The sequence below is a fragment of the Andrographis paniculata genome, unplaced genomic scaffold, assembly GCF_009805555.1.
Source record: "Andrographis paniculata isolate CXL003 unplaced genomic scaffold, ASM980555v1 Contig18END, whole genome shotgun sequence".
Taxonomy (NCBI): Eukaryota; Viridiplantae; Streptophyta; class Magnoliopsida; order Lamiales; family Acanthaceae; genus Andrographis; species Andrographis paniculata.
In genome coordinates, this window is record NW_026137468.1 from 986,139 (window position 1) to 1,011,320 (window position 25,182).

General features: G+C 26.8%; 3 protein-coding genes across 12 annotated transcripts in view; 2 read left to right on the forward strand and 1 right to left on the reverse strand.

Annotated features, from left to right (window-relative positions):
• The first annotated feature begins 1,320 nt into the window (after positions 1-1,320).
• LOC127241161 (uncharacterized) lies at positions 1,321-5,598 on the forward strand. Of its 2 annotated transcripts, XM_051260091.1 has the most exons (10): positions 1,321-1,536; positions 1,870-1,953; positions 2,068-2,123; positions 2,288-2,383; positions 2,473-2,550; positions 2,712-2,774; positions 2,852-3,025; positions 3,144-3,239; positions 3,311-3,415; positions 5,327-5,598. In XM_051260091.1, exons 1-9 carry the CDS (start codon positions 1,356-1,358, stop codon positions 3,383-3,385), a joined length of 903 nt encoding a protein of 300 aa, XP_051116048.1. In that variant the 5' UTR covers positions 1,321-1,355; the 3' UTR covers positions 3,386-3,415; positions 5,327-5,598. The 2 variants fall into 2 exon arrangements, with proteins under 2 accessions (XP_051116048.1, XP_051116039.1); XM_051260082.1 differs by lacking the exon at positions 5,327-5,598 and having other exon boundaries at positions 3,311-3,513.
• LOC127241174 (protein ELF4-LIKE 4-like) lies at positions 3,706-5,200 on the reverse strand. Its single transcript, XM_051260099.1, has 2 exons — positions 4,824-5,200; positions 3,706-4,208 (listed from the first exon to the last, which is right to left on the reverse strand). The coding sequence occupies exon 2, from the start codon at positions 4,169-4,171 to the stop codon at positions 3,836-3,838; it is 336 nt and encodes a 111-aa protein (XP_051116056.1). The 5' UTR covers positions 4,172-4,208; positions 4,824-5,200; the 3' UTR covers positions 3,706-3,835.
• Positions 5,599-10,318: 4,720 nt separating the features above from the next.
• Positions 10,319-25,182, forward strand: part of LOC127240823 (uncharacterized) — a 29,453-nt gene continuing 14,589 nt past the window's right edge. For 3 of the 9 annotated variants that reach the window (XM_051259688.1, XM_051259679.1, XM_051259658.1), the window contains exons 1-2: positions 10,319-11,791; positions 12,911-12,990. In XM_051259688.1, coding sequence (XP_051115645.1) covers positions 11,150-11,575 — 426 coding nt within the window. In that variant the 5' untranslated portion in view covers positions 10,319-11,149 and the 3' untranslated portion in view covers positions 11,576-11,791; positions 12,911-12,990. The other 6 variants (XM_051259701.1, XM_051259694.1, XM_051259649.1 and 3 more) reach the window with 4 other exon arrangements.

The following is a 25,182-nucleotide window of genomic DNA, read 5'->3' on the forward strand; positions in this document are numbered from 1 at the left end:
TAAGGAAACAAGACAATTGTTTTGAGACGAACGAAAAAAAAAGACAACTCTATTAGGACGGAGGAAGTACAATACTAATATTAAAAAATCTACACAAAATATTCTCTTTTTGCCGGAGGGATGTAGTGTAATTAATAATATTGATAGTTATAAAATAATTTTAATATATGTGATTAAAAATTAAAATATATATTTAAATATTTTAAAAATTATATTGTAATAAAAAATATGTAATATAAATATTATTTTCTAGAGAATCAAAATTTTTATAATATAAGTAAATAAAAAAAATACTTTTGTTTATTTATAATAATATAAATTAATTTTATAAAAGATATAAAATTTTAAATGTAGATAAACATATTTATTTTTTTATGAGATATAGATAAAAAAATATCTTTTGAGTGAATCATAATGTATGATTTTATATATTATATAGTTGATTAGATTAGATTTATATTTGTTAGGCTTCGACATAATTGATACCTTTTATTAAGAACAGAATATTTAAGAAAATTATGTTTAATTATTTAATAATAATCATAAATTATGATATGATTTTATTGTTTCGTGTATAATTAATAATGTTAATAGTTTTAAAATAAATCTAATATATATGATTAAAAATTTTAAAATATGTATTTAAATATTTTAAAAATTATATTGCAATAAAAGATATATACAATATGAATATAAGAATAAATTTTTTTATAATACAAGTAAATAAAATAATTTATTTATTTATAATTAACATAATTAATTTTATAAAAGATATTAAATTTTAAATGTAGATATAGAAATAAATAGGTTTTGAATGGATGTGTTATACGTTATATACTCTCTCCGTCCCAAAAAGTATAGTCTTATTGTGTTGATATTGGATTTGAAGAATATTGACATTGGTAGTTGGTAAAAAATAAGATAAATAATTTTTTTGTCTTTGTGAGTATATTAGTGTAAAAAATAGTGACAATTGTGTAATAATAATAAAAAAATAACGATAGTTTTATGGTAATATGATTATTTATGGAAACAAGACCATTGTTTTAAGACAGACAAAAATTATAAATAAGACTATTATATTGGAATAGATGAAATAGTTAATTAAATTTATTTATACTTGTTAATTATATTTTAGTTTATAAATTTTATACAAAATAGAAAAAGACAAATGATATCAATTGTGAAGGGACGTACGGACTATTATATTTATATTGTAGAATCCCTTAAAATGCGTTTTTCTCCTTCTTGTATTAAAAGCGCTGGAATGGCTGTACTGAAATCGCTATTTGGATGAGATTTAAAAGCGTAGATAAGCATTCACTGGGGGCAAAACAATCCGAAAAGTTGCATCAATGGCGGGTTCAGCTTCAGCTTCAGCACTGTCCTTCCTCTGGCGCGCTTCCGTCGACTGCAGGCGGATTTCCATGAAAAGCGGGGTTTCGTCGACTTCCGAGAAGCGATTTTCATTTGCGTGCTTCTCATCCAAGAAGAAGAAGATCGGTTTCATGGACCAAATTCTCGATTACATTGAAGGTAGTGATCCTTTTATACTTTCTGTTTTTCACTCATTTTAATTTTCGGAACTGGACGCTTTTTTCTTAGCTGGATTTGTTAGACTTTTTTGCTGGTGCACTGAAGTAGGATTCATCATCTAAATGTGCTGTTTGTCATGGAAGTGTATTTTGTGTAGTGGTTTTAAAATTGTGTTGTCTTCGTTTTATATTGAATAATATGTCGTTGAACACGTTGTTTATCTTTTTTCACCATATATATTGATTACTTTGTTGTTTCAGTTACTGAATCAGTTCTGTACTAGTTTGCTTTAGGATTATTTGATTCATTGTTATTATGCTTGTGTCTGTGTAGGAGGTCCGAAGCTGAGGAAATGGTATGGAGCACCTGATCTTATGCAGGAAGATGAAAATGAATTGGATCAAGATGAGGTTTCAGGTCATATTATATCCAGTATTGTTTAGTTGATTTCCAGCTTTGTTAATCAATTTTAATTATCAATTGAATCTTGAATATCAATAATGTTTTGCTGTACTTATCTGGAAATTAAAGAGGAAGAAGTCAGAGATGCAGTGTTAGTAACTGATGGAGACAGTGAGATTGGTCAGGTGATGATTCTCATTATTCAACCTTCTCGTCTAGATTGGATCCTATATGCTAAAACCTTCGATTCATTAAACAAAGATTTTTACAAGGTTGTGATCAAGAACAATAAACAAATCTCACATTGTACATTGTTATGTATTATGTATCTTCATCTTCATATCCACAGATGATCATTCTTGCACTCATAGTTAAAAAAGTTCGAATAAAAGCACTGGTGAAGGATAAGCGGGTTACCATGGAAGCCTTCGGCACTTACGTTGAGGTTGTTGCATTGCAAAAACCATTCGATAGCCTAATTCTTGCTTCTTGTACTTCTGTTCCTAAAATTCTTTAGTGCTGTTCTGTTTATAGTCATTGGTGGGAGATGCAAAGGATAGAGCATTCTTTAAGAAGGCTTTACAAGGAGTTCGCGTCGTTATTTGTCCAACTGTAAGTGTGAGACTCTGAATATGTTTTCTTACACCTAAAAATTGGCAACTGGTAAGTAGAAAAAGAAGCATAGTGCCAACTAGAAATTCCTCTACACTAGAATCATGTATTTCTTGATCATTCATTTTGATGGAAATACATATGATGTGCGTTATTTTCAGGAAGGATTTTTGTGCAATATCGACAACTGGAAAGGTATTCGGCATGTAATCTTATTATCTCAGGTACCCTCAATTTCTGGTAAACATTTGGCTCACAGCTATAGCAACACAGAAATAGTGTAAGATGGTGAAGTTTGTAGTTGTCTGTTTATAGGGATTATACGGGTATTCAAGCAGTCATAAACAAGAACTCAAGAAACGTAGCAGAGCAAGATGAAAATGCAGTGAAGTCATCTGGGATTCCCTACACCATCATCAGAACTGGGGTCCTAAAGAACACCCCAGGAGGCGAGCAAGGTTTCAATTTCAAAGAGGTAGTTAACCTCGAAATAACCCAAATATCTTACAACCTTTGATGGGTTCAATGCACAAATTTGCGAGATCAAGATTTCAATCTTATCTTCAATGCTGATGCTAACAAATTCATGGCAGGGTAGTGCAGCAAAGGGCAGCCTTAGCAAAGGGGATGCTGCCTTAATCTGTGTAGAAGCTCTTGACAATGTCCCACAAAAAGGGCTGACATTTGAGGTTTGAAAAACACTTCCTATGACCTCTTTTCAGGTTCTCGACTCATAATTTCCTTGATAATAATGCAACAGGTTGTCAATGGAGATGAAAAAGTTTCTGATTGGAAAAAATCCTTCACTACATTGATGGATGAGGCAGCACAGTAGAACCTCCACAAATACGAATTCGACGATAAGGTACCCTACTAATCTGTCATTAGCCTTGTAGTCTTTAAATATTACTCATCTGGTTTAACATTATTCATATCTGCTTTTATTTAAGATTCTTATCTCAATGATTCTGTCTCTAGAATGCTAACAAATTAATATTCCCCACTAATCAACTAAGACAAAATACTAGTCAAAAAATGATAATGCACTGCCCTAGAATCTATTCTCTATTCTCTTTGTGCCTGTTAACATCACTAGTTGTTATTAATCATTCAAGATTTCAACAGCTTAAAACCCTCAAACAGCTGAATTCCAAATTCCAATCAAGAAAGCTGAATTAAAACTAGAAAGAAATGTGTATCTATTGTTCTTCCCTGATACAAGAATACTTAACAAGAAATCGAAATCCAAATTCATATCAATCAGAACAACTCCTAACATGATTGATCAACTGCTTGACCTCATCCTCTTTTGCCCACCTCTTTCATCAGATTTCGATTCTCCCTCATCGGAAATCTCCATTGATTTGGCACAAGAATTTGAGAGATCTGCATAGATATCAACCACTCTTCTAATGTTGTTATTTAGCTCTCTAATCAATCCCACATTTCGACTCAAATTATCCGGGATTTTCGAAGTCTGATTCTGGCTTATCTCATTGATCAACAGCCTGTTCTGGTCCAAAATACCCTGAACCTGTACAAAGTTTTTCTCAAATGCCTGAAGAACTTTTCCCTCAATTCTTGCATCATTGCCCATCCCAGAATATATGTTGTCTTCCATCTCCTTCTGCTTTAATCATGAAACCACATTACAACCTCTGCACAAAACAATTCATTATTGTTTCCTTTAAGCCATGTAACCTGAATCAACATAATTCCGAATAATTGAATTCACAAAATCCTAGAAGCATTAATCATTCATATCTTTCCTCAACCAAACTATGGAACAACTTTTTCACCAAATGCAATATTTGCAAGTTTCAACACCATATTCAAATTCAACAGTATAAAATACATACATATATATATACATATTACACAGTACTATCATAATTATTTCAAAATCATGATAGGGCTTTGCCTTTTTCTGAAGAGTATAGATCTGAAACTATTCAACAGAACAGAACAGCATAAAAATAAACAATAACTAAAAAAAAAACTTCATTAACAACTGTGCAGGGCTAAAGGCTACCCTTTACTCCCAACACTCCATTAAATTCCTCTGTAGAATAGGCAGAGAAATAGTATCATACCCGTATGAGTACCACACGCACACACCCCAATTACCATAATAAATATTTGCAACAAATTGCCAAAGAACTTTAACAAGAACAAAACAGCCCCCAGATTCGAAATCAAACACATGCATTTAGTAAAACAACAAGAAACCCACAAAAGAAAAGAAAAAACCCATTTGTTTTAAAAAAATTTACCTTAGAATTCAGGACCATATCTCCTTTCCCCTCTCCTTTTTCTTGCTAGTTTCAAGAATGTGTTGTCAAAAACATATAGATAGCCAATTAGGGAGTGAGTGATCGATTGAACGCAGAGAGAGAGAGAGAGAGAGAGAGAGAGAGAGAGGTTCTGAAATCTTAAAATCAGAGATAAAAAATAAATAAATAAAGGGTAGGAGATTTATTTCTTATCTTGGGGTTTGGTTCGAATCGAGTTTGACTGACAATCCGAAAAATGAAATCGAGGAAGAATAGGGAAATTCTCTCTCTATATTTCTCTGGCGGTTTTATGGAATGGAATATCTTTTCTCTCTCTAGAATTTGTAGGTGACTTGACAGATAGATAGATACTTGTGTGGTGTGCGTGTGTGTGTCTCTCTCCTCTCTCTCTCTCTCACTCTCTCTCTTTCTGCCTCTCTCTATCCTCGTTTACTCCACCTGCGGGATTCGGGCTTCATTCATTTCTTGCCTTTTTCCTATAGGATGATGAATGAAAAGGAAATCTCCTGTGTGGAAAATTAGCTGTGTCTTTAGCCTTTTATCAAGTCATAAGCCTAAAGCCTATCTACCCTCTTTTAGTACAATTTATTCCGCAAAATTCTGCTCTGGAATCATTATTGAGGAGTAATTTGACGTGTACCTTATAATAATTTCTTTCTTTCCGTGTAAAATAATATGTATATATGATTAAATATATATATATATTTTTTTATCTTTTTTAAGCAATTTAACTTTCTTCAGTGAGGTATATTGGGATTATCACAAACATATTTTAGATTTTAAATAAAATTTTTAACATGAGATAAGGACGTATCTGATTTAATCTTTTAAATAACAATAAAGTTTAAAAATAATATTTAAATCCTTAAAATACTGATTTGTTTGTTTAGTAAAATTATCTGAAGAAATATTTTTTTTAATATAAAAATAATAAGTTTGTATAATATACTTTTTTTTTATTCAAATTTTTTTTATTTTTTTTTTTCATTTTTATTAAAAAATTTCATTTTAATTTTTTTTATTATAAAAAATTATTCTATTTTAAATCACTCTTTTTTTTTTAAAAAAAAAAGTTCTGCTGATCAAATAAGCATAATTTTATACAACTAAGGATTATTATTATTTTTTTAAAAAATATATATATGTTATTAAAAAATTGTGATTTTTATTAAAAGACCACACCTGTAATTTTGAAGAAAATATGTTAATATAGACACATTGCATCCCTGGGTGCAGTTTGTACAGGATTGTCTAATCATGTCACCTCATTATAAATGTCCTGAAGCGAGAACATTTTCCATTCAAATCGTTATTTTTTACTCTAGTAAAAAATTTGTGCCCATTTTAAAAAATGGCATAAAATCATGATTTTTTTACTCATTTTTTAAAATTAAATTTGTATTTGTATTTATATTTTACTTTGTATTCTCTCCGTCCGACTCTAAGGTCTCATTCATTCTAATTAATATTAAAAATATTCTTATATTTGTATAATATTTTTTACAAATATCTTTCTATTAGTATTATAAAACATTAATGAAAATATTTTGTAATTTTTTCTTAATTTGTAATACATTTTTATATAATAATTAATAATAATAAATTAACATGAAAAAAAATAAACGAAATTCTTAAAGCCGGACAAGTATACTATGTAATTTAAAAATATTATTGTATTTTTTTTAGTAAAATATTATACTTTTTTCGTTCCGCAAGAAGGTTGTTATTGACTTTTTGCGTATTGATTTTTTAATATTAATTATGATATCAAAATGTAGTACAAATTAAGAAAAGAAAAGGAAACAAAAATATATTTCTTAGTCTCTTATAATACATATACAATGATATTTGTCGAGTAAATTATTCAAATACAAGAATATTTTTAATATTAACTACAATGACGCAAAAACCAAATGACAATCTTCTTGCGAGATGGAGGGAGTACTATTTTTGTAACTTTTTAACATAAAAAATACTTTCATCTTGAATGAAAATATTCATTTGAATTTTTTTAATAGATAAAAAAATAATACTCCCTCCGTCCCATATACCGTGTCTGCTACACTGTAGATACGGTATTTTAGGAGAGGTGTAATTAGTAGATATTAAGAATGTATTAGTAAAAATAATTATTTTATAATATAAATAATTATATATTAAGATTAAGATAACTAATTAGTTTAATTAAAATTAAAAAAATAAATTAAAAAGTTTAAAATGAGATTAAAGTGTGTAATCATTTTTCAAAAAAAGAAACTGACATGAAATGTAAGACAGATAGAAAGGGCACCGTGGACATGGTATGTGGGACAAAGGGAGTAGTATTTTATTAGTGAATAGAAGTATGTAAAATAATCTTGATATTTTTGTTATTTGTACTTTATATATATATAATGAGCAACAACTACAATGCTAAATTTTGAAAAGCACATCATGTGCTTTATGGCGGCACATAATATTATTATAGACAATACATGATATATGTTAATATAATACACATACAATATATGAACTAACAACGCATGTTATAGTCTCATAAATGATACACAACAGTTGATTTTAGCACATAATATACACATATAATTATGAACAAACAACACGTATTTTTATTCTATACAATATATGTTGTATATAATAAGAATATGTATTGTTTATATATATATATATATATTATGAGTGCTGATTTGTTGAATTTTCTAAATCAATACCTTAAGCATTCCCATGTATATGGTTTTATATTAGTTGATTTTAGCTATAATATACTCTTATACAATACACGTTATAATTATAAATAAATAACATGTCTTTATTTCATACCACATGTATGGTATAAAATAAAAATATATATCATGCCTATACTATATCATCCGGAAAAATCAACATTATACTAATTTTCCAATTCAATACGATTACCCTCCCTCACAAGATATTATATTTTAAATAAAACTATTACTATTTATAAAATATTTTTAAAAAATAAAAAATATTTTAATAATACTTTTGCCGGTGTTACTAACTAATAACAAAAATATAAAATAATCCAAGATGGTAAAAAAAAAAATGATTATGTTATTTTATTTTAAAAATATTATATTCAAGCAACTATTTAAAATATATTATATTAGAATAAATACACAAAAAAATCAATATAATAAATAATAATCTAGAAACCTAGGTGTTTAATTTTATTTATTTTTTTATATTTTGAAGTTTTCTGAATTTTAAATTTGAACCTTAATTATAACATAGATAATGAATTATATTTAGAATAAAATACTTTTATGATATTTAATGATATTATGTCTTTTATATTTTTAATTTATTGTACAATATTTAAAACAGAATAGATACGCTTCTCTAAAAATAATTAATAATAACAAATAATTGTAGTATTATAGGAGTATAAAATTTGCTCCGTTCGTTCTTAATGTTTATGTTTGTTTGTTTGGACACAATAATTAAAATATAATACTTCATTCCTCAGCTAAAAATAATTATAATTTATTTGTAATTACAAAGAAAGTAATATAAAAGTAGAGCATGTAAAAAATAAAATGAAAAAAAAAACGAGTTAAAAAAAATAATAATGTAAGTAAAAGAAATAAAACCATAACAATTTGATTATTATTTGTTAAAATTAAAATAAATAAATTATATATAGGGTGTGTTTGTTTGGGAATTGGATTTTAAATACATTATTCATTTAATTTTTTTTTTCCAAAAAATATCAAATCAAACATCTATTTTTTATTTTTTATATTATACTAAAAATCAATTTATATTCGAAGTATTAAATCAACACCTATTTATATCACATCGTACAACTATTCAAATTCAAAATTTTTACTATTCAAATCATAACTCAAAATCCAAAACCCCGACAAACACACCTATAATGTTATCCGAAAATAAATAAACTAACACAATTAAGACTGCAACTATATATATCTGCATCATATATTACTCCTGAGTGGCTGAATTAAATCTATCTCCATGGTTCATCAATATTGCAGAGGATCTGGAGAGTTTCATTGTAATTAGATTGTCTGATGAAAAAAAAAAAAAAACATCATTCCATTAAAAAGATATATAAAAAGTAATAATAAGGTGAAATCAAATATGTGCTTTCTATTGGTCCTCTTTGTTCATTACTCGTTCAGTTCCACATAATTTGTTTATATTTTTTATTTTCGTTTGTTTCACATAATTTGTGCTTTTATTTTTTAAAAATATAATTATATATTTTAATCGTATTTTAAATTTTATAATTTTTTAATCTTAATTAAAGTATTTAATTTATAATTATTTTTACTAATTATTTTTAATTATTTACTAATTATACTTTATACGTTCAGAATTACCTGCCGATGAATTATTATTTACTAACCCCCCAGCCTTTAAAGCTGCGTTGGGCTAAGGCAATATATATATATATATATATGAGCCTCAAATGGCCCAAGCAATGAATTGACAGAAGTATAAGCATAACTAGGTAGATCCACAATATGACAAAATAAATGGTGATTTGTGACCGCAATGTCACGGTCCAAAGCCCCTCAACTTTTTTGGTCTTGCTTGTCATACTATTATTTCTGTCCACTGTAAATATTTATATTTTTTATGTGTAAAAATTAGAAAAATATAACAAAATTTATGCTTACCAAATGGATTAAAAAGTACTCTTTCAGTCTCTTTTAATACAATTATGTATATACAGTGTATATATATATATATATATGTATTTATACACATATACATATAATACTCCCTCCGTCCCACAACAAAGTATCTATTTTTTTATTTTAGTCCGTTCCATAATAAAGTATCAATTTTTTTTTCGAGTAACTGTACTATCTACCTAACTTTACAAATATTTTTACAACTTACAATATATTACACAAATACCATTACCTTTTATATCACACGTACTAATAAAGTTATTTTAGTCATTTCTATTTTATTTCTACTATATCTCAATATAATACTAATATTTTTAAAATTACGTACAAAAAATATGGATATTTACTAGGAGGAAGAGAGTATATATATTATATTTTATGTGAGGAGTCTGAAAGTGGGGGCTGATGATGACATTCAAATTAATTTACCTTCAACCAAAATCTATCTTCTTGTTCTTTCTTCTTCACCCAGTACTGTTCTTTCTTCACCACCTATTTTATTATTTAATTAAATTATGAATTTTAGGGAATACAAAATCTTGGAATTTCTAGGTGCTCCACACCGGTTGATCTGCTCATCAGTCATCACTGTCTTTTTATATATATATATACATATGTGTGTATTTCTTATGTTATAATATTATTGTGCATCTATAAAGGGCAGGGAATCTTAGATCCACGAGGAAACCAATTATATGCCTGATTAACCTGTGAACTATTCTATTATTATATATATTGGAACAGTAATTATTATATTAAAATATAATATAAATTAAAAAAAAATTACTAAAATATTTTTATTACTATTTTATAATATTAATAAAAGAATATTTATAAAAAAAATTGTACAAATATAATAATATTTTTAATATTAAATATAATGACACAAATAAATATATCTGTTATATATGTAATAATTTTCCAGTGCGACAAAAATGGGTACTCTTCGTTTAGATTTGTTTAGGCTCACATTTAATTTTTAGGAATAGGAAAGAAAGTTGAAACATTAAACTAGCTAAAACTAAATGTTGCAAAATATAAAATATGCCAAGTACTATTCGGTTTAATGTTTTCATGAACTGTTTGGGATGTAGTTAGCTAAAAAAAGTTAATTGTCTTTAATTTTGATTATTTGTGCAGTTAATTATGGTAAGATTGGCAAGAAATATATCGAAATTGACGCGTGGAAATTTTAAGAATATCATAAATTTGTGGATAATTAATTTACAGCTGGAGTGTTCCTGTATTCATTAAATTTACCCATAACGAGCAAAACCTCTTGTCATAATTCCTTTAACCGTTAAGCTCTCTCTCTCTCTGAACCTCCATAGCATTTGCTGCCATTTGTGATTAATTCCACAGTTCTTATCAGTAAATCAGTTAGCAGTTTTATAGGATTAGTGTTACACTACTTGTCGGATTGGATTCTTCAATTTGAAGAGGTGTTTTTTTCGAAGAAAGCCAAATCTTTGAGATGGGTTTTCTCTGAATTTCGAGAAGAGATTTGAGGAGCCTGGTTTCGATGAATCAATAGTTTTCAATCAAAGATGCAATTAATGTGGGAAAAAAAAAGCTATGTTTGATTGAAGTTAGCTGGAGGTTATTTTACTGATTTTAATTACTTCTATGGATTCTTCGATTCTCACTTTGGTTGCTGCTCTTTGCTTTGGTTTCTTTGCTCTCATTGTTGAGTCTCAAGGAAACCTAAACCTAAACCTAAACCTAACCCCTCCTGCCCCTCCTCCTCCTCCTCCTCCTCCTCCGCCGCCGCCGCCGCCGCAGCCTCCTTCCACACCCCCTCCCCCTCCTCCACCGCATTCTCCTCCCCCACCGCCACCGCCGCACCACCGGCCAAGGAGAGCCCCACCGTTGTCTCTGGACCACGGCGGCGGCCATATTAAACACAGATCTCCATCAACGCCGGCGGGGCTCAACGCCGGGAAGAAAGTCGGTTTGATGTTCATCGGAGTTGGGGTGATCTTGCAGGTCTGTGTGGCGGCATTTCTGTTGATCCAGAGAAGGCAAATTTTCAGAGCCGAAAGTGGCTACTAGTGTAGCTCATCAGCAAGAATCACCCACACTTATTAATTGCGAATTGATTTATATTCAGATTTACCATATTGTTTAATTTCTTCCTCCTTTGGAGCTAGAACAGTAAAAATTGGTGGGATTGGGATTCTTTAATTTGTTGTGAGAGCTGATCGATGGACCGAGAAGGAGCAGAGGAGCTTTTGGTATCTGCATCTGGTTCGCAGCTCCTGTAAATTGGTAATGATCTTTTTGATTTGATTTTATTTTAAGATTGAAGTTTGAAAAGGGTTGATCTTTATGCGATATTTCTATGTAATCTTGATTTATAGTTTGTTGTAGATGTGGATATATTGGTTTTAAAGCTGACATATCATTGATTTTCTATGGATTGAAGTTTGCAAAGGTTTGATCTTTATGCGGCATCTATGTAATCTTGATATAATTAAGCTCTATTTACATGCAAGTTTTGGGAAAATTTTAAAAACAATAAAAAAAGTTGGGTATTTGATATTATATTTTGTGACAGAAAAAAAATTAAATTAATGTAATGTGTCTTTTTTTTTTTTGGAAAAAAATTACTGATAAATAATGTTAAAGTTCCAAATGTTGGAACTGAGCTAACTAAATACTAATATGATGGTATTATTTTTGGACTTTCTCCAAAATGCTGGAATTTATGTTGGATTTATAAGATGTAGATTTTTTCCGCATCTTCCAATATTTACTTTGGATTGCACCCAACACCAGCATCAATTATGTGGAAATTGGTTTTACATAAACATAATATTATTATAATTCAAAGTCTTTGATGATTTTATGATCGAATTTGGAATGTAGATTAGGAGTGATGTTTGAAGTGGACTTATGGTTGTCTGAATTAGGACATAGAGATCTTTTGAAGCTTATCAATCAATCAAAGTATGTGTAGTTTTATCTATCTGATTTTGACAATGAATGCCATCAACGTTTTTTTATATATGTAATTGTTGGTTAAAGAATCTGCACAGACAAACATTTCAAATTGTTACTCAGTCATGTGATAGAAATTTATAGAAACAAATTATGTTTGTGCATTTAGGAGTTGAGTCTTGGATTTTGGACCTGAATTAAAATGATTGTTTGATGTGATATTAGTATCATATAATAGAGATTTGATTTGATTTGATGTCTCTGGATAGAAATGCACAAGCAAACGCACTTTGGGATGTATTTCTTTAATGTTTGGATTTGAATTTGCAGTTTGAGATTAATTGAAATAATATTTGATAGTGATATAATTAGACGTTTGATTTGATGGTTTTCGGAAAATAGAAAAACATTCAGTTTACTTTTTTACACTCTATATATCATGTGTAGGTGACATAAAGGAATCGTTCGTTTTCAAAACTTCAAGGGCGTGCGCTTGAATTCAAGTAGTTGAGCAGACAAAAACACAGGTAATACAAATACATCTCAATTTTTGCTCGACAATCGCAAGTTCATTCTCTCTAGTTGCATCACATATTTCTTTAGTATCCCCGGCTTTATACTTTTTTATTTGCTATACTACCCCGTCAAAACTCAATATCATTTTCACGCACGGTGATTTTATAAAAATACTTTTGTAAATAGTCATGTAACACCGGCAACATTACATCACTAATAGTTTCCATTTCCATCTTTGCGCACGGAATTTGCTCGCTTAGCTTATTTATATACCTAATCCTAAATTGAGATATATATTTTGCATTTGTCATCTTATGATTCTCGTCTTTTATTTTCTTGTAGAGAGTAGTTTGAAGCTGAGGTTGGTGAAGTTCCAATCAGCTAAAAAGCGGTGATCGATCGATCCAGGTGCATCTATTGTAGTCTTAACTTGTGTAATAGTGTATGTATAGAGACACATAATTTGTATGTAATAAATTGATTTTATTTTGTTCATCTGCTGATCCCTATGGCATGTGGCCTTTAGGAACTCTGCACCTTTTATTTAGAAGTTTTTCCCAGTTTATATAACATTGCTGTTCATTTCTATCTTGTTGAATGAATTTGTTACTAGGTGAGATCATTGATCAATGACAGCAAGAGTCAAGGGTAGGTACGTACTTTCACTTGTAATATATTGAATGATTAATTTTGATTTATTAGTTTTTTAGATTATAAATCTTTTTGGCTTTGGGCATAAATGAGCTGCACAAAAATATTTCAGTATTTTACAAGTGGTTTATTTAATTAATATTTGTTTATGATATAATATATAAGATTAGAAAATTTAAAAATGTATGTTTTATTATTTTAATAATTATATGTAAATATATATATATATACAATACGAATATTGTTTTATAAAACATAAAATTTTATATAATATAAATAAATAAAAAATATAAATATTTAGTTATTATTAATGTAAAATAACTGAGGAATTTTGAATATGTATAAATATATTTTTTATTGAATAGAAAATTAAAAATAAAAGATATTGAATGAACTTTGAGTGAATTTCATATGATTTAATATTTTAATATATATATATTTTAAGAATACAGTGTCAAGTGAAATTGAAACTTAGTTAAATAGTGTGAAATTTAGGTCACCTCAATGAATATGTTTCGAGCCTATACGCTTTATTTAATTATTTTTAATATAAATAGTTACTTCTATTTTTACATTTTATTTACTTTTAAATTTAAAACTATTTCATTAATAATCTATTTTTTATATTATACTCACATGATTATAATTTTGTGATTAAACTCACCTTAGAATTGGATAATATCATATTTAAACTCAATATAAATAAAGTTTATCAGAAATCTAAGACCAAATATCAATAAATTTTATCGGCCTTAAAATACGATCTAAATAACTCTATTATCGGATATCAAATTGGATAAAGTTGTGAATTAAGGCCTAATATCAACAAATTTTATCGGCCTTAAAATACGAGATCTATTGTTTTACTACAATAACCTTATTTTCGGATATCAAATTGGATAAAGTTGTGAATGAAGACTCAATATAAATAAATTTTGTCGGCCTAAAGATACGATCCAATAAAATTATTTTCGTCGAATACCGTAGTGAATTGAGTAACATTAAGGTCTAATACAAATAAAGTTAACTGTCTCAAAATGCAAATCAATAAAAAAAAAAAAAAAAAGTTCACTTAAAAAATCACTAAGAAATGACTTAATACCCAAATAATGGTTTCGATTTAATTATAAAATTACTAATATATTCTTAATTATTTATTAATTATACTTCTTCTAAATTCTCGTGTCTACAGCAAATAGACACAATAGTTGACACGTAGGGAGTATAATAATAATAAATACTCCCTCCGTCCAACTAGAAAATATACATATTTTTATTTTGGGAAGTCCAATTACAAAGTAAACATTTAATTAAATTGCTCACTTTTTTTTCCACAAATACCCTTACTTTACATCACATCATTATTTTTACAACAAAAAGCAAGGGCAAAAATGTTATTTTACTATTTTTAACTACCATCTATAATTAAAATACTATTATTTCTTAAACACCGCGCCAAAAGTAAATGTTTACTTTGTATGTGGACGGAGGGAGTATAATATTAGATTCTAAATATAATACATTATATTATGAATTTATTTATTATAATAAGTAAATACTAAACAAATATATTTGTATTTAATTTTAATTTTAATAATAATTGAATGTAAATTTTATATTTAGAAGTTAATTATTGTTACGGTGAGGTTTTACAGTATAAAATTGAAAAATAAAATATTGAAGAAAACGAAATTATATGATTAATAATAAAAATAAATTAGTATATAAAAATGTATACAATAAATTTATTTTTACTTATTTGTATTTGAATCTGAATATAAAATTAAGTTTAAAAAAAGTACTAACATAATATTATGGTGTTAATATAATTTTTTTTAATAAGCTATGTTTTTTAAAGAATCTATGTAAAATTATATTTTAATAAAATTTTATAGAAAGTATAATTATTACATAAAGAATTTTGGAAATAATTTAATATTTATATAAATATATACATACAATCATACATAATAATAGTATTATTATTTGATAGGGATAATTAATAGTTTTAAATTCATCTAAATCTTAAATTTTACATATTTCTTTATTATATCGTTTGTTAAAACTTTAAATTTGATTACTTGCATAATTATACTTATATATATAATTAATATATATGAGAAGGGTTACGATAGAAAATCAGCATACGTAAAATAAGAAAACAGTGTATGCAATAAAGACCGGTGTGCTGTATTATAGTATGTTATGTGTTAAAATTAATTGTTGTCTGTATTACGTGAGAATATATGATGTGATGTTAATTCATGTTATGTATTTTATTATATTAATGCATGTTGTGTGCTGCCTTTAGTTATATCGTATGTTGTCTATTAGCACGCGGTGTGTTGTTCAGCACTGTAGCCGCCGCCAATATATAAATATATCATTTATGAATGATATATCATGTTTGTTTCTGCTCAAATATGTTTTGAATTTATATCATTTTTAAATGAAAATTATAATTATTATATATATTTAATATATATTTTATTGAAAAAAAAAAGTCCCAAAAACATACCCCTTAATTTTTTTCTTTATAATTTAAATTAGTCAAACATCAGTCATTTACTTATACGTATATAATATATATTTATATATTTTTTATTAAAAAATAATTTATATTAAATGCGCTTCTTCAGCCTATAAATATCCGGCCATGATAGTGGTGTGGGCATCCACTGTCATCCCTCCTACGACTGGTTTTATATTTAGTTCTCTGTTCATTATCTTCATTCTTTCCGTATTTTCTCCGGCATTACGATGAACAATATACATATTTTACTTGTCGATCACAACTCCGAGCATCTCACCCATTCAATTGTGATGCTCGAGTCGTGTCGATATAGAGGTAATCAATGCAAATATCGAAATTACATACAATTTTTGGTGATAAACGACTTATGTGTTTTGCTCCGACGGTGTTCGCTCCGATGATTTTTAATCTTATTGTTTTTATGTTGGAATCTTTATGTTTTGAGTTGATTCATCGTGTAGATCTCGTGCGCGTGCAGTAGAGGTGGATATAGTGATTAATTTCTAAATTTTTTGCGGCACACTTTCATTCGGACACTTAATTTTCCGATCCGGAGGAAATAAGATATAAATTTTAAAAATTTACAAATTTGGGGTTTTATTTTTGTCGAATCGGTTGAATTTGGAATTTCACACGCCTTTCGTTCAAATTTGCCACGGATATTACATTTATTTTTTTTTTATAAACGATAGCAGAAGTGATTTTGTGGTCTTTGAAACATCTTTCGAATATTCATTTTTCTTTATGTATAAATAAATAAATAATTAATTGCATTGACGGGATTGAGAATGTATATAGATGAAATTAATTATATTCTAAAATATTTAATATTATATTTGTATAAATAATTTTTCATATCGATCTAGATGATTAAATTTTAATTTTTCATTTGTATATTTTTAAATTTTAATTGAGGCTATTTTTTGTCTCCTTGTAATGATATTTTTAATTAATTAAACTTGATTATTTCTTAATTATTGTTGTGGTGTCTTGATTTTTACCAGAGATTTTCGTTGAGTTGGCATCCGCAGCCATGACCATACTGCAGAAAGGGAAAGCCAAATACGACATGGTGATTGTGAACATGAACTCGCCGGACCTCCATGGGTTCAAGTTATTACAATAGGCGGTGTCAATGTTGATCCCAGCCATACGTAAGAGCCCTACCCCTACCCACACCCCAACTTCCGAAAATGGTGAATAATTGTATATATTAACCGCGGATCTAGATCTGTATTAGTGTTTGGTTATTTTAGTATTAAAATAGATTATTGTGTTTACCTGTTAAATTTTTCGAGTTGAAGTCGCATTTTAAGTGTGTTATTTTTAGTTAATATTTAATTTATAATATGATATATAAGATTAATTTTTAAAAAAAATATTTACAAATATATATATACGATATGAATATTATTTTATAAAAAAATAAAATTTTATATAATACAAATAAATAAAAATATTAAATATTTAATTATTATTAATGTAAATTGAATTTATAAATAATGAAAATTTTGAATATATATAAGTATATATATTTGGTTACTGAATAGAAAAATAAAAATAAAAGATATTGAATGAACAAAAACTTAATGCTTTGTTCTTTTAATAAAATATTTTAATATGATTTTCCAAAAAAATTAATATATTACACACATTCTTCATATTTGTATTACTTATACAATTATCCTGTGTCCATATTTTATATAAAAAAAATCAAAACGCAAAACAAACAAACACGCTTTATTTAATTATTTTTAATATAAATAGTTATTTTTTATTTTATTTTATTTTATTTTATTTTTTAATTTAAAAATATTTCATTTATATATATATATTTGTTTAATATTATAGTCACATTGTTATAATTTTGTAATTATAGTCAACTTAAAATTTTTATTTATGCTTTGGTTTTCTTTGAAGATGATAATAAATTGAGTAATGTCATAATTTGAAATTTTTACAATGAGAAAATGAATTAATTAGATAATTCATGATTTATAACCTAAATATAAATATATCTTTTTGTCTGTCTTAGAATAAAATCCAATATTTTATACAAAAGGCCTTTTTTAAAAAAAACATATGACAATTAATTGGATAATATCATATTAAAACCCAATAGAAATAAAATTTATCAGAAATCTAAGATCAAATATCAATAAATTTTATCGGCCTTAAAATATGATCCATACTTTTTATTATAATAACCTTATTTTCGGATATCAAATTGGGTAAAATTGTGAATTAAGATCCAATATAAATAAATTTTGTGGGCCTAAATATACGATCCAATCAAATTATTTTCGTTGAATACCGTAATTAATTGGGTAACAATAAGACCCAATACAAATAAAGTTAACGGTCTCAAAATGTAAATCAATAAAAAAAAGTACACTTCAAAAACCACTTAAAAATAATCTTAATGCGCATAGTGTGTGTTGTCTGTGGTTATACCTTGTGTTGTCCATTAGCACACAGTGTGTGCCGCCGCCAATATATACATATATCATTCATTAATGTAGATATGCATGTTTGTTTATGCTCAAATATGTTTTGAATTTATATAATTTTTAAATAAAAATTATAATTATTTTATATATTTTATTAGAAAAATAAAGTTCTAAAAAAATCAAACAAACACGCCTTAATTTTTTTTCTTTAAAATTTAAATTAGTCAAACATCAGTCATTTACTTACGACGTATAATATGTATTTATATATTTTTTTATTAAAAAATAATTTATATTAAATGCGCATTTTCAGCCTATAAATATCTGGCCATGGCAGTGGTGCAGGCATCCACTGCCATCTCTCATTCGGTTGGTCGTCGATTTAGTTCTCTGTTTTCTCTTCGTTCTTTCCGTATTTTCTCCGGTATTACGATGAACAATATACATATTTTACTTGTCGATCACAACTCTGAGCATCTCACCCATTCAATTGTGATGCTCGAGTCGTGTCGATATAGAGGTAATCAACGCAAATATCGAAATTACATACAATTTTTGGTGATAAACTACTTATGTGTTTTGTTCCAACGGTTTTCGCTCCGATGATTTTGAATCTCATTGTTTTTTAGTTGGAATCTTTATGTTTTGAATTGATTCATCGTGTAGATCTCGTGCGTGTGCAGTAGAGGTGGATATAGTGATTAATATCTAAATTTTCTCCGGCACATTTTCGTTCGGACATTTAATTTTCCGAATCCAGAGGAAATAACATGTTAATTTCAAAAATTTACAAATTTGGAGTTTTATTTTTGTCGAATCGGTTGAATTTGAAATTTCACACGCCTTTCGTTCAAATTTGCCACGGATATTACATATTTTTTTTTTATAAACGATCGAAAAAACAATTTTGTGGTTTTTGAAACATCTTTCGAATATATATTTTTTAATGTATAAATAAGTAATTAATTAATTTCATTGACGGAATTGAGAATATATATAGATGAAATTAATTATATTCTAAAATATTTAATATTATATTTGTATAAATAATTTTTCATTTATCGATCTGGATGATTAAATTTTAATTGAATCTTTTTTTTTTTTTTTTTGTTATCCCGTGCTATTTTTCTTTTGCTTGTAATGATTTTTTTCAAATTAATTAAGCTTGATTATTTCTTATTATTGTTGTCTGTGTCTTGATTTTTACCAGTGACTTTCGTCGAGTTGGCATCCGTAGCCATGACCATACTGCAGAAAGGGAAAGCCAAATATGACACGGTGATTGCGAACATGAACTCGCCGGACCTCCACGGGTTCAAGCTATTACAACAGGCGGTATCAATGTCAATCCCAGTCATATGCAAGAGCCCTACCCCTACCCACACCCCACCTCCAAAAATGGCGGATCTAGATCGGTATTTGTGTTTGGTTATTTTAGTATTAAAATATATTATTGTATTTGGTTACCGGTTAAATTTTTGAGTTGAAGTCGCATTTTAAGTAATTTGTTTAATTAATATTTAATTTATAATATGATATATAAGATTAATTTTTGAAAATATATATGTTTAATTATTTTAATAATTATATTTACAAATATATATACGATATGAATATTATTTTATAAAAAATAAAATTTTATATAATACACATAAATAAAAATATTAAACATTTAATTATTATTAATGTAAATTGATTTTACAAATAAATGAAAAAATTTAATATATATAAGTATATATATTTGTTTATTGAATAGGAAAAATAAAAATAAAAGATATTGAATGAACAAAAACTTAAGGCTTTGTTCTTTTAATAAAAAATTTTAATATATTTTTTCAAAAAAATTAATATATTACACATATTTTTTTATTTATATATTACTTATATAATTATTTTGTGTCAATACTTTACATAAAAAAGATCAAAATGCAAAACAAACACACGCCCTTTATTTAATTATTTTTAATATAAATAGTTGTTTTTTATTTTATTTTTAAATTCAAAACTATTTCATTTATAATCTTTTTTTATATTATAGTCACATTATTATAATTTTTTAATTATACTTGACTTGAAAATTGGTTCTCTTTGAAGATGATAATAAATTGAGTCATGTCATAATTTCAAATATTTACAATGAAAACATTTTTTTTTTGAAAATGAATGAATTAGATAATCCCATTATTTATTACCTAAATATAAATATATCGTTTTGTCCTTCTTAGAATAAAATCCAATGTTTTATACAAAATTTTTTAAAAAACTATGACAATTAATTGGATAATATCTTATTAAAACTCAATAGAAATAAAATATTTCAGTGATCTAAGACCAAATATCAATAAATTTTATCGGCCTTAAAATACGATCATAGTTTTTACTATAATAACCTTATTTTCGGATATCAAATTGGGTAAAATTGTGAATTAAGACCCAATATAAATAAATTTTGTCGGCCTAAAGATACGATCCAATAAAATTATTTTCGTCGAATACCGTAATAAATTGGGTAACATTAAGGCCCAATATAAATAAAGTTAACGGTCTCAAAATGTAAATCAATACAAAAAAGTCCACTTAAAAAATCATTTAAGAATAATCTTAATGGATATTATGTGTTGTCTGTGGTTATACCGTGTGTTGTCCATTAGCACACGATGTGCTGCCGCCGCCAATATATACATATATCATTTATGAATGTACATATGTATGTTTGTTTATGATCAAATATATTTTGAATTTATATCATTTTTAAATGAAAATTATAATTATTTTATATATTTAATATAGATTTTATTAGAAAAAAAAAAAGTCAGAAAAAAACCAAACAAACACGGCTTAATTTTTTTTTCTTTAGAATTTAAATTAGTCAAAAGATCAATCATTTAATTACACATATATAGTATATATTTATATATTTTTATTAAAAAATAATTTATATTAAATGCGCTTCTTCAGCCTATAAATATCCGGCCATGGTAGTGGTGTAGGCATCCACTGTCATCCCTCCTACGACTGGTTTTCGATTTAGTTCTATGTTAATTCTCTTCGTTCTTTCCGTATTTTCTTCGGCATTACGATGAACAATATACATATTTTACTTGTCGATCACGACTCCGAGCATCTCACCCATTCAATTGTGATGCTCGAGTCGTATCGATATAGAGGTAATCAACGCAAATATCGAAATTACATACAATTTTTGGTGATAAACGACTTATGTGTTTTGCTCCGACGGTTTTCGCTCCAATGATTTTGAATCTCATTGTTTTTATGTTGGAATCTTTATGTTTTGAGTTGATTCATTGTGTAGATCTCGTGCGCGTGCGGTAGAGGTGGATATAGTGATTAATTTCTAAATTTTCTCCAGTACACTTTCGTTCGGACACTTAATTTTCCGATCCCAAGGAAATAAGATATTAATTTTAAAAATTTACAAATTTGGGGTTTTATTTTTGTTGAATCGGTTGAATTTGGAATTTCACACGCCTTTCGTTCAAATTTGCCACGGATATTACATATTTTTTATTATAAACGATCGCAAAAATAGTTTTTTGGTTTTTGAAACATCTTTCGAATATTTTTTTTTAATGTATAAATAATTAATTAATTAATTTCATTGTCGGGATTGAGAATATATATAGATGAAATTAATTATATTCTAAAATATTTAATATTATATTTGTATAAATAATTTTCCATTTATGGATCTGGATGATTAAATTTTAATTGAATCTCTCTCTCTGTCTCTTGTTTTTTTTTTTTTTTTTTTTTATTTCTCCAGCGCTATTTGTTTAATTATTTTTTTAATTAATTAAGCTTGATTATTTCTTAATTATTGTTGTCGTGTCTTGATTTTTACCATTGACTTTCGTCGAGTTGGCATCCACAGCCATGACCATGCTGCAGAAAGGAAAAACCAAATGCGACATGGTGATTGCGAACATGAACTCGCCGGACCTCCACGGGTTCAAGCTATTACAACAGACGGTGTCAATGTCGATCCCAGTCATATGTAAGAGCCCTACCCTACCCACATCCCTACCTGCGAAAATGGCAATAATTGTATATATTAATGGCGGATCTAGATCTATATTTATGTTTGGTTATTTTAGTATTAAAATAGATTATTGTATTTGATTACCGGTTAAATTTTTGAGTTGAAATCGCATTGTAAGTGATTTATTTAATTAATATTTAATTTATCATATGATATATAAAATTATTTTTTTTAAAAAAATATATGTTTAATTATTTTATATAATCAAACAAACACGGCTTAATTCTTTTTCTTTAGAATTTAAATTAGTCAAACATCAGTCATTTACTTATACGTATATAATATGTATTTATATATTTTTTTATTAACAAATAATTTATATTAAATGAGCTTTTTCAGCCTATAAATATCTGGCCATGGCAGTGGTGTAGGCATCCACTGCCATCTCTCTTCGGTTGGTCGTCGATTTAGTTCTCTGTTTTCTCTTCGTTCTTTCCGTATTTTCTCCGGTATTACGATGAACAATATACATATTTTACTTGTCGATCACAACTCTGAGCATCTCACCCATTCAATTGTGATGCTCGAGTCGTGTCGATATAGAGGTAATCAACGCAAATATCGAAATTACATACAATTTTGTGATAAACTACTTATGTGTTTTGTTCCAACGGTTTTCGCTCCGATGTTTTGAATCTCATTGTTTTTTAGTTGGAATCTTTATGTTTTGAATTGATTCATCGTGTAGATCTCGTGCGTGTGCAGTAGAGGTGGATATAGTGATTAATATCTAAATTTTCTCCGGCACATTTTCGTTCGGACATTTAATTTTCCGAATCCAGAGGAAATAACATGTTAATTTCAAAAATTTACAAATTTGGAGTTTTATTTTTGTCGAATCGGTTGAATTTGAAATTTCACACGCCTTTCGTTCAAATTTGCCACGGATATTACATATTTTTTTTATTGAAACGATCGAAAAAACAATTTTGTGGTTTTTGAAACATCTTTCGAATATATATTTTTAAATGTATAAATAAGTAATTAATTAATTTCATTGACGGAATTGAGAATATATATAGATGAAATTAATTATATTCTAAAATATTTAATATTATATTTGTATAAATAATTTTTCATTTATCGATCTGGATGATTAAATTTTAATTGAATCTTTTTTTTTTTTTTTTTATCCCGTGCTATTTTTCTTTTGCTTGTAATGATTTTTTTCAAATTAATTAAGCTTGATTATTTCTTATTATTGTTGTCTGTGTCTTGATTTTTACCAGTGACTTTCGTCGAGTTGGCATCCGTAGCCATGACCATACTGCAGAAAGGGAAAGCCAAATATGACACGGTGATTGCGAACATGAACTCGCCGGACCTCCACGGGTTCAAGCTATTACAACAGGCGGTATCAATGTCAATCCCAGTCATATGCAAGAGCCCTACCCCTACCCACACCCCACCTCCAAAAATGGCGGATCTAGATCGGTATTTGTGTTTGGTTATTTTAGTATTAAAATATATTATTGTATTTGGTTACCGGTTAAATTTTTGAGTTGAAGTCGCATTTTAAGTAATTTGTTTAATTAATATTTAATTTATAATATGATATATAAGATTAATTTTTGAAAATATATATGTTTAATTATTTTAATAATTATATTTACAAATATATATACGATATGAATATTATTATATAAAAAATAAAATTTTATATAATACACATAAATAAAAATATTAAACATTTAATTATTATTAATGTAAATTGATTTTACAAATAAATGAAAAAATTTAATATATATAAGTATATATATTTGTTTATTGAATAGGAAAAATAAAAATAAAAGATATTGAATGAACAAAAACTTAAGGCTTTGTTCTTTTAATAAAAAATTTTAATATATTTTTTCAAAAAAATTAATATATTACACATATTTTTTTATTTATATATTACTTATATAATTATTTTGTGTCAATACTTTACATAAAAAAGATCAAAATGCAAAACAAACACACGCCCTTTATTTAATTATTTTTAATATAAATAGTTGTTTTTTATTTTATTTTTAAATTCAAAACTATTTCATTTATAATCTTTTTTTATATTATAGTCACATTATTATAATTTTTTAATTATACTTGACTTGAAAATTGGTTCTCTTTGAAGATGATAATAAATTGAGTCATGTCATAATTTCAAATATTTACAATGAAAACATTTTTTTTTTGAAAATGAATGAATTAGATAATCCCATTATTTATTACCTAAATATAAATATATCGTTTTGTCCTTCTTAGAATAAAATCCAATGTTTTATACAAAATTTTTTAAAAAACTATGACAATTAATTGGATAATATCTTATTAAAACTCAATAGAAATAAAATATTTCAGTGATCTAAGACCAAATATCAATAAATTTTATCGGCCTTAAAATACGATCATAGTTTTTACTATAATAACCTTATTTTCGGATATCAAATTGGGTAAAATTGTGAATTAAGACCCAATATAAATAAATTTTGTCGGCCTAAAGATACGATCCAATAAAATTATTTTCGTC

Excerpts from the sequence above, each read along its gene's own strand:
- LOC127241174 (XM_051260099.1), bottom strand. The coding sequence starts at position 4,171 with ATGGAAGACAACATATATTCTGGGATGGGCAATGATGCAAGAATTGAG.
- LOC127241161 (XM_051260091.1), top strand. The coding sequence starts at position 1,356 with ATGGCGGGTTCAGCTTCAGCTTCAGCACTGTCCTTCCTCTGGCGCGCT. Across the intron at positions 2,551-2,711 it reads GCGTCGTTATTTGTCCAACT|GAAGGATTTTTGTGCAATAT; the intron begins GTAAGTGTGAGA and ends CGTTATTTTCAG. Across the intron at positions 2,775-2,851 it reads ATGTAATCTTATTATCTCAG|TTGTCTGTTTATAGGGATTA; the intron begins GTACCCTCAATT and ends TGAAGTTTGTAG.